At 46.7% G+C, this 10,665-nt stretch overlaps 1 protein-coding gene across 4 annotated transcripts in view; it reads right to left on the bottom strand.

The window, feature by feature from the left end:
- Window positions 1-10,665, bottom strand: part of ADGB (androglobin) — a 236,172-nt gene that overhangs the window by 44,710 nt on the left and 180,797 nt on the right. For all 4 annotated transcript variants that reach the window (XM_075064028.1, XM_075064027.1, XM_075064029.1 and 1 more), the window contains one exon: window positions 3,259-3,455. In XM_075064028.1, the coding sequence (XP_074920129.1) occupies window positions 3,259-3,455 (197 nt within the window). The remainder of the gene's footprint in view (window positions 1-3,258; window positions 3,456-10,665) is intronic.

Raw genomic sequence — 10,665 nt, 5'->3', positions numbered from 1 at the left:
CGAAACTGAAAATGGCAAGGAGATGCTAACTCTTTGTCGTCTTCACTGAGAAGTTCTGAAGGAATGGTAACATAAGTGAATAGTTATGGAAGGTGTTATAAGAAGATAAATAAAAAAAGAGCAAGTTAATCACTTGAAAGGTTAGATGCCTGCTAATACCAGGCCATGAGATCATCCTAGAATACTCTAATTAATAGGAGGTTCTGAGCCTCTAAGCTATTATCTTTGGAGAAAGTTCCATGGGATGACGGGACGAATTTCCAGGTAAAGGACTGGAAAAGGCAAAATAGGCCCGTCTATAAAAAAGGAATAAAAACAACCAGAAAACTACAGACCAGTTAGTTTAACTTCTGGCCAGGAGTAATGGAGCAGTATTAGGATCATCTGCAAACACTTGGAGGTGTAGGATAGAATAGCCAGCATGGATTGTAAAGAACAATCATGTCAAAAACATCTGATGCTCTTGATAGGGAAACGAGTCTTGTGGAAAGGAAGGAAGGTGGATGTGGTACCTAGGAAATTTTTTGGTAAGGCATTTGCATACGGTCTGCATGATTCGTTATCATAACTAGCAAATACATTCTAGATGGCACTATAGGGGCTGCGCATAACTGGCTGAAAAACCGTATCAGAGAGTAGTTATTAATGGGGCTCCCAATCCTGCGTGGAAAGGCTATAACAAGTGGTTCGCAGGGGTTGGGACAGGCTCTGTTCAATATCTTCATCAATGATTTAGATGTGGTAGAAGTACGTTATGAGTTTGCGATGTACCAAACTGGGGGGATTGCAACTGCTTGGGCAGGTCAAAATTAAGAATGATCTAGACAAATGGAGAAATGGTCTGAAAAGATAAGTTTCAATAAATGACAAAGCAAAAGGCTCCACTTTAGGAAGAACAATCCAAGTTTCACACCATAAGACTGGGAAGAGACTGTCTAGAAGAGTTGCAGAAAAAGTCTAAGGTCATAGGACCACAAAGCTAATATGGCCCAAGTTGATACTCTTGCAAAAAAAAGCAAATGTGATTCTGGAGGCTTAACAGGTGTGTTGTAACAAGACACCAGAAAGTCATTTCTTCTTTACTTCTGCTTGGTTAGTGCCTCAACCTGGAGTATTTGTCCATTCGGGGCACCGCATTCAAGAAAGATGTGGAGAATTGGAGGAGGTCCAGAGAAGAGCCACCAAGATGATTTAAAGGTCTGAGATATACCTATGAAGGAGGGCTGAAAGAACTGGTTATTTAGTTGGAAAAGAGAGACAGAGGAATGATAAGCATTTCAGGATCAAAAGGGTGTCATCAGAGGGAGGAGAACTTGCACCTTAGCCTCAATGATAAACAAAACAATTATGGGCCTTAAACTGCAGCAAGGGAGAATTTAGGTTGGACTTAGGAAAAAATCCTACTGTCAGTAGGTAGTAAACACTGAATAAAATTGCCTGAGAGTTGTGAATCTCCATCTCTGAGATATTAAGATAGTTAGATAAATGTCTATCAGGGATGGTCTAGACAGTATTTGGTCCTGCCATGAGGGCAGGGGACTGGACTCGATGACCTCTTGAGGTCCCTTCCAGTCCTAGAGTCTATGAATCTATGCTTCCATCCTTTCTCCCTTCATATTTCTCTTCAAGACACACTTTTCCCATGTGGCCAATGTAAACTAATCCTCTCCTCTTCATACCTCCATCTGCATGTGTGTGTACATGTGCACATACTTAAACCCACAAGCCATCACACCATCCACTATTGAAGATGTTTGCTGCCAGACTGTCATAAAAGCGCACAGCCATGAGTGCATTATGGACTCCTGTAATGAGGTGCACCCACCTCTTGCAAGCAGGACAGTTTTTGCTACAGTTTTTGCTGCCCCAAGCAGAGCACCGAATTGCTGCCATGAGCGGCAGGGGCAGTCCGTGTGCCCTTAGAGCGGCAGGCGCGTTTCCTCGGCAGCTTCTATGTTTAGCTGAAGCCGCCGCGGACAGCTAAATATAGAAGCTGCTGCCGAATTGCTGCTGCGGAAACGAACGTGCTGCCCTAAGGGCACATGGACTGCCCCCGCCGTCCGCGGCGGCAATTTGGCACACTGCTGGGGGCAAAACAGCAGGGACTGCCGCCCCTTGAAAATTGCCGCCCCAAGCACCAGCTTGGAATGCTAATGCCTGGAGCCGGCCCTGCTCGCAAGCACCCCCTGGTCGAGTGCATGTTCCTGCAGTTTCTCAGTTTGTGGTGATCCCTGTTTGTAATTTCTCAGGTGGGTTTTCTCAGCAGGCCTATGTTGAGGCAAGTCACAAAGTAGGTGGGCAAACCTCAGAACAGCATGAGTGGATATGTTTCCATTTAGGGATCTGGGGTGAAGTCCTGTCCCTCTTGAAGGGAATGGGAGTTTGCTCATTAACGTCAATGAGACCAGGATTTCTCCTCTGGTTCTTCAGTTCAGGTGGTAGAGGCTCATGCTTTTAGGATGTTTTTCTAAAATTATACATGTGAGCTCAACCACAAGATATGTGGTTGGTGCAGGAATTACTGGGTGAAATTATATGGCCTGTGTAGGCAGGAAGACAGAGTAGATGATAATCATTGTCCTTCTGGCCTTAAAATCTGTGGTTCTATGACAGAAGGAGATGGTTTAGTGATCAGATAATGTGGTTGTGAAGATTTTTGATGAATGCACCTTAAAGGGGTGTGTGTGTGCTGTGGCATAATCCTCTTTCTTCCTTCATACACTCAAACATATGCACATGTATGAATACACAGATACAGATACTAAACAATATGACTATGAAGAGTAGGCCTCATGAGAAAAGTATGTTTTGAACAAAAATACTAAGGAGGAAAGGATGGAGGGCATGGCAGATTGGGTTACCAAGGGAGGTACTGGCATAGGTATGTATGTACAAATATGATTGCAGAAGAAAGATACAACAGGGCTGGTTAATTTAGAATATTGGGTGGAGCAAAAGGGCTGAGGTGGGGAGTAAATAGAATTCCATTGTTAAATCAATGGGATTCTGCACACTTGTATTATTTTGCAGTATTCGGGCCTTAGATTTTTAAATCCTCCGAGCAGGGCCAATATTATAAATATTTGTGGCACTACAGAAATAAAATAAATAACGATGATTATTTCATCCTATGAGAATATAAGGTTTACACAGTATCAGGAGATTAGATTTTCACATGTAATAAAAGAATTATCAGGACCATTTTTCTATTGTGCTTTTCCGAAATCTTTGCAGAAATTTGGATTTAAAATCTCTTACCGGTTGTGGATCTACAGCATTCTTTTCAGGAGCTGGGAGGATGACAGTCTCTTCTTCTGTTACAGCCTGGCCTTCCAGTACACTTTCTGGCCTATGAGATTTGATGCCTTTCTGGGTTGCTAAAGCGCCTTTTCTTTTGGTCCCTCCAGTTTCTGGGTCCTTCTTTGTGCTGCTTTGGCTAATCTGACCTTTGCTTGCTGGCAGAGAGATAAAAATGTCAACTTTCAGTTTCCTGGAATTCTATAAATTTAGTAGAATCAGCTGAACAGACACGGGCACATATTGTAAAGAGAGAGTGACTTTAGTCAATTTTCACTCAGTTCATTATGCCCATAAGGTTTTAATTAACTCTATGACTATGCTAAAAATTAGCCTAATTCATTTTTCTTCTGCAATGGAAATAATGTCTCTCTTTAAAATATTTATTTTTCTTAATAACCAACACAACGTTTGTTGTACCCAGCACTGCAGACTCAGTTGCTCTGTAGTACATATTTTCTATGCACTCTGATCTAGTTTCCAATATATTCTTGTTGAACATCACTCTGTGGCCCCAATTGACTATTGCTCTGTATGATGATTTGGGGAATCTGTCTGTCCAATTTATGAATTCTGGTAGATAATATGAAGTTATGAAACTGCTGTATCATGGAATGCCTCTGAGTAGATGTGGAATTCACCACTGCTGACTGTTGGTGGGTCTCTCCCAGACAAGATATGATGGTAGGTTGTTAGAACTAAATGGCTGCCTATTGGGACAATGGGTTAGCTGAAGGCTATGGAAAGCTACTCCCCCCTGCTTGTCTGCAGGCAGGAGGGAGTGGAGAATAGAAAATTCCCGAACAGGACAAAGGACAGAGGTGACAAATCAAGGGTTTAAAAAGGACCCATGGGGGAAGATTATCAGAGCCACACAGGAAACACTGGGCATGAGACGGGGAGAGAACAGGGATTTCCTAGCTGGTGGCTGGCATTTTGTGAGTGGAAAATTAATAGTACTGATTTCTCTAGTGGGAAACTGACTTGCAAGGCTCCAAACATCTGCTACCATGCAACAGAAGGGCAACACTATTCAAAGTCAGCTGATTGAATATATTGGTCAAGAAATAACAGCCATATAAAACAATTCAACAATTCAAAGTTTGGGAGCATGATTGCAGATGAATCAATGGCCAATGTGGGAAAAGGAACAAAAGGTCCTTTGTTTATGGTACTTGCACAATAATATCAGCAGCGAGGACTTCATCTAGCATACAGAAATCACTGCTGTGCCTGGCAGAAGCAGAGCAGAGATGACATTAAATGAGCTTGAAGACACAGGAGTGGATCTCAATATTCTTGTAGGTTTGGGCTTTGACGGTTCTAGTTCAACAAAAGGATATTTTTCTGGAGATCAAGCAGTGTGTACTAAGTTGCATTGTATATCCAATGTGAAAATCTCTGTTTAAATTTGGCAATTAATATACCTCATGAAGATCCTACAACACTATTAGTCTGGAACACTATTTCCAGAATGCTTTTGATGATAGGAAAAATAATAAAAGCTCCATACTTTTACTGATGGGTTGATCAACATGATACTGTCATTATTTCCCCACAACCCGTCCATAGACCTTTGATACTCAGAGATATAAAACATTGCAAAATGAAAATTTTTCTTTATTATTTATCTGACACGGGGATGAATCCTCAGATGTGTTAGTAAAGTATAGCTAGATCCATTTTCTAGCTAGAAATTTTTCTAGCTGTTGTCCCCTTACTAAAACTCAGTGGGGGTGTTCTGGTTGGCTAGCTCCCAGTACCAAAAGAAAGGGGAAAGGTTGATGGGAAATAAGGACCCTGGGACTGACAGTCCCCAGGAACAATGGGAAGAGGCCACTACTCCAGGTCAGCCTGATTGACAGGGTGGACAGCCTAATTAGAGAGTCAGGAGGCCAGGGGGGTCCTGTCTCCTGTGTGAGTTGGAATTGCCTGGGTCAGACAGAGTGGGGCAGAGCTAAGGAGAAAGCAGGGGCCCAAGCTGAACTGGGGAGAACAGACCCTGTGCTGGGAGCAGAGCTGCAGCCACAGAGCCAGAGAGACCAGAGAAGCAGGCCAAGGGGCTGGAGGCAGAGCAGCAGCATCAGTGCTGAGGCAGAGTGGAGCCAGAGCTGGGGCTGGGCTTGGAGCAGTCTGGAGTTGGGTGCAGTGAGCAACTGGGGCTAGTCAAGGGGGGACCCTGGGCAAAGGGCCCAGTGCAGAAAGACACCCCCAGCCAAGGGTACTTGCAGGGCAGATTGGGAGGGGGATCTTAGCCCGACGGGGAGCTGATGCTGGGAAGAAGGGTCCCACCACCCAAAGCCTGGAGGTGTGTTACCACCACCAGAGCAAGTGTCCAACCCACAGCATCCCTGCAGCATAGCCAGGGCCTTAGGAGGAGGCCTGGGACCTACAAGGAACAGACTGTGAACTGCCTGACATTACAGAGACACTATTTCTAATGTTCCCTGTCACAGAGCGGGGTGATGTGTTTTCCTTTAACCTTTCCCATTTTCCCTTATTCTTTTTTAAATTAATTGCTAATTAAATAAATTGCATTTGCTTTAAATTGTATGTAATGATCAGTGGGTTAGGGAAGTGTCCAGTGCAGAGAGAATACGCCAGAGTGGGGACACCCTAGCCTCTGTCCTGGGTGACCACGGCAAGTTTGAGGTCGAGCCCCCCAGGAATCCTGGGCCCAGCCTTGTTAGGGTTATGAGGACTCTGCCAGACAGGAGAGTGGAAGGGGAGTCCTCGAGGGCAGGGAGGTCTCTGTGTAAAGGTTGTGGGAGTGAAAACTCGGATCCTTCTGCTAGCCTATTTCACCGGGGTAGTGCAGAAGCCAGGAAAGTTCCCCACAATAGCAGGACCATTCCCCCACTTACACTACGTCTGGGCAAAGGAACCACTCAGGATTGATAAACAACCTGTTCAGATGATCTGCAAGTGTATTCTGAGCCCCCAGGAGGTGGGCCTCTTTCAGAAGTACAGAGTTGCTGATGCAGAAGTTCCAGAGCAGGATTCCTTCCTCACAGAGCAGTAAGGATTGAGCCCCTACCTGCTTGTTTGCATTGTTGGTCAGAACCAATAGGCTCCTTCCCCTGATGCAAGGAAGGAATGCTAAACAAACAGCCCACAGTTCCCTGATGTTTATATGTAGACTGAGATCTGGGGGCGACCAGAGACCCTGCATCTATAGTTGTCCCAGGTGAGCCACGCCACCCCAAGTCTGAGGGGTAAGATAGCACTGAGATGGGGGTGAAAGGAACTCCCCTGCATACATTGGTTGGATCTAACCATCTATCTACAGGGGAGATGATGTCACTTGATACTTGCACTAACATGTCTGTGTGATGCTTTCTTGGAGAATATACTTCTGCCATCCAGCCCTGAAGGAATCTGAGGTGCAGTCTGCCATACAAGACCATGTAAATGCATGCTGCCATGTGCCCCAGCAGCTTTAAATAGCTTTTTACCATCGTGAGAGGATAAGCCTTTAAGTCCAGAATGAGGCTCTGCACTGTATTCAATCTTGTCTGAGGTAATAAAGCTCTGGACGTCGTTGAGCCCAGGACTGCACCAATAAATTGTACTTTCTGTACTGGAGCCAGGACTGACTTGTCTGAGTTTTTCAGGAGGCCTAACACATTGAAGGTGGACCAAAATATGCAAATGATGGACACCAACTGTGACTTGGATTGACATTTTATCAGCCAGTCATCCAGGTAAGAGAAAACATGAAGTCTAATCTCTGGAGGAATGATGCTACTACTACCGTACATGTGGGTGAGGTGAGAGACCAAAGGAGACCACTGTGAACGGATAATAATGGCCGCTGATCATAGAATCATAGACTATAATGTCAGAAGGGACCATTACGATTGTCTAGTCTGACCTCCTGCATAATACAGGCCACAGAATCTCACCCACCCACTTCTATAACAAACCCCTAACCTATGTCTGAGCTATTAAAGTCCTCAAATTGTGATTTAAAGATCTCAAGGTGCAGAGAATCCTCCAGCAAGTGACCCGTGCCCCATGCTGCAGAGGAAGGTGAAAACCTCCAGGGCCTCTGCCAATCTTTCCTGGAGGAAAATTCCTTCCTGACCCCAAATATGGCAATCAGCTAAACCCTGAGCATGTGGGCAAGACTCACCAGCTAGACACCCAGGAAAGAATTCTCTATAGTAACTCAGATTCCATCCCATCACAGGCCATTGGGTATATTCACCGCTAATAGTCAAAAATCAATTAATTGCCAAAATTAGGCTATCCAATCATGCCATCCCCTCCATAAACTTATCAAGCTTAGTCTTAAAGCCAGATATGTCTTTTGCTCCCACTGCTCCCCTTGGAAGGCTGTTCCAGAACTTCACTCCTCTGATGGTTAGAAACCTTCATCTAATTTCAAGTCTAAACTTCCTGTGGGTATGAAAACAAATACTCACATACAGGGCCGGTGCAAGGATGCTTCGCGCCCTAGGTGAAACTTCCACCTTGCATCCTCGCCCGTCCCCAAGTCCCCGCCCTGAGGCACCCCCCCCATGGCAGCTCCCCCTTTCCGCCCTGAGGCGCCCCCCGCTGCGGCAGCATCCCACCCTCTGCCCTGAGGCACTCACCCGCCCCAGCTCACCCCTGCTTCGCCTCCACCCTGAGCACACTGTCGCTGCTTCACTTCTCCTGGCTCCCAGGCTTGCGGTGCCAATCAGCTTAGGTGCCGCAAGCTGGGAGGCAGGAGAAGTGAAGCAGCCACAGTGTGCTCAAGAAGGAAGCGGGGCAGGGGTGAGCTGGGGCGGGGAGTTCCCCTGTGTGTCGCCCCCCCTTACTTGCTGCAGGTGGCCCTCCCTGCGCTCCCCTACCCCAGCTCCCTCTGCCTAAATGCCTGCGGTGACTGGGGCGCCTGAAGATCCGGCCGCCATGGTCACTGCCAAAGAAAATGCCGCCCCCCAAATCCTAGCACCCTAGGCGACCACCTAGGTTGCCTAAATGGTTTCACCGGCCCTGCTCATATCCCTTGGAAGGGATGAAGTATTTACGCTCGATGTCTCTGCCACAGAATTTTTATATTGTTCTGCACCATCTTGATTGGGGCAAAGCCATTTGTGATGGACCTTTGGGGGCGAGAATGTCTGCCTTGGGGTCCTCATTCTCAATAACAACCTTCTCCCCTTGCAACCCCATGTTGTGGGGGATTTGCCTGAGGACGTCTTGGTGCGCCCTGTGATCTATTGGAGGTGGCCTCGAAGCTGATGCCCCTGCTACAGCTTCATCTGGGGAAGAAGATGAGGTGGCTAGTGGAGGTACTGGGTCCTCCTGTTCCTCTAAGTTTCTGACCTCCTGTTGGTCAGTACAGACAATTGTGACCATTACAGTCAATGCCTGGGGCTGGTCCTGTGGCGGAGACATCTCAGCCACAACCCAGTGTTGAGGGGGCAGTTGGGACAGGGTGGCCTTGGATCCCCGAAGGGCTGGTCTGTCCCCAGGAGAGTGGTATGGCTGGTGTCCTGATGCTACAGACATTGACCCCCTTGACAAGGTGCCCTGGGATTGATGATATGTCCAAGGGGTCTAAAAGGGCCACTGCATCAGGGGTTGCCCCTGCTGTTGCCAGTTCAGTGGCACCTCCCTTTGTCACCTCTGGGATCTATGCTGACTATATCTTGAATAATATGAGTCTTCCAATATGAGCCACCTTCTGTCACTTGTGCGACACTTGGGAAATTGGGCAGTGCTGGCCTGCTGATCGTGGTTGAAGTGTCGGAGCCGAAACTCTCGTGCTAGAGTCCCTCTTCAGCACCATGTTGCGTATGGATGCTGGAGCACTCCGTACGGACGCACTCGGTGCTGGATCCTGGCACTCTGCAGCCGGTTGCAGGTGAAGAGCAGACTCCATTAAAAGCTGTTTCAGGAGGAAGTCACGCTCTTTCTTCACTCTTGACCGAAAAACTTTACAAATTCTGCACCTTTCAGTTTAGTACGCCTCTCCCAGACACTTTAAGCAAGAGTCGTGGGGGTCACTTGTAGACATAGGCTTATTACAAGCACTGCATGGCTCAAAGCCTTGGGCTTGCGGCATGCCCTGGAGCCCAGGGAAGAGATAGGGACTGGGGCTGCACCCCATTCCCCACCTACTATCTAACTAAACTACTAATGAAACGAAACACAAACTAAATCTAAGAAGAAAAGCTAAGGGAGCACTTACTGAGCAAGCCGAGCACTGTTCCAACGTCTGCCACGGTTAGAAGGAACTGAAGGGGGCTCAGGTCTGCAGGGTTATATACTGAGTGCCATGAAGGCACCACTCTATGGGGCTCCCTAGCCGACCCAACAGGAGCTGCTAAGGGATAAAGTTTCTGACAACTGTGCACACGGCCTGTGCACACCTGATTGGAATCGATATGAACAAGCACTCGAAGAAGAACCTCTGCTCCTTCTCGTTGGAAGGTCTTGGTCTCAAGGAGCAAATCCTGGAAAACACTAAGACTGATGATGGCAGAACTCATTCTGCTTCACTCCTGGGCTGCAAATGCCCAGGGATTTGAGAGTTGATGTAGAATCTTTGAGACTATGCAGAGTTTCTTCAGTCTTTTCTGAGAAGAGCAAACGGTAGGCTCTGGACTGTCTGTTGCACTTTTGAAAGGAGGCTAGAAGAACGTAAGCAGGGTGAGCATCGCATTGTGATGACAGAGGTCATGCTTCATGCAACAGAATCTGCTGCATTGAGATTGCCTGTAAGCAGTTCTGGAGACCAATTTGCCCTCCTCTATTAAAGACTGGAACTCCTGTCTCACCTCATCTGGGAGCTTGTCTTTGAATGCTGAAACTGTATCTCACATGGTGAAATCGTAGCATCCCAGCAAAGCTTGCTAGTTTGCTATATGATGCTGTAACCCACCTGCAGAATAAAGCTTTTTCTCAAATAAGTCCAGCTTCTTGTCCTCTTTATTTTTGGGGGTTGAAGTCTGGTGTCCCTGTCTTTCCTTTTCATTGGCTGCTGCCACAAATGAGCCTAGAGGAGAATGGTTAAGTGCTCACACTCTTGAGAAAGGACATAGTACTGTCTTTGCCTCTGACTGCAAAAAGAGTTCAGAGAAGCTGGCGTCTGTCAGAGGACATTGGTAAGCTTCAAGATAGCCTCATTTATTAGAACTATTCTAGCTGGAGCTGCAAATATCACATCCACCAACTTATGGTATTTTTCCCAGACCCGCTCTGGGTGGATATCGAGGGTCACAGCCATCCTCCTCAACAGCTCCTTATAAGTCTTAAAATCGTATGGAGGAGCAGAAATAGGATCTGCTATAATTGCCTCATCTGGGGATAAGGAGGAGGAAGTTACAGGTAGCAGGAGCTGGTCCAGTTCCTGCTCCTCTTGCAGAGGTTCATGAT

This window comes from Chelonoidis abingdonii, chromosome 3 (genome assembly GCF_003597395.2).
Source record: "Chelonoidis abingdonii isolate Lonesome George chromosome 3, CheloAbing_2.0, whole genome shotgun sequence".
NCBI lineage: Eukaryota > Metazoa > Chordata > Testudines > Testudinidae > Chelonoidis > Chelonoidis abingdonii.
This window is presented reverse-complemented; position numbering and strand designations above follow the sequence as displayed.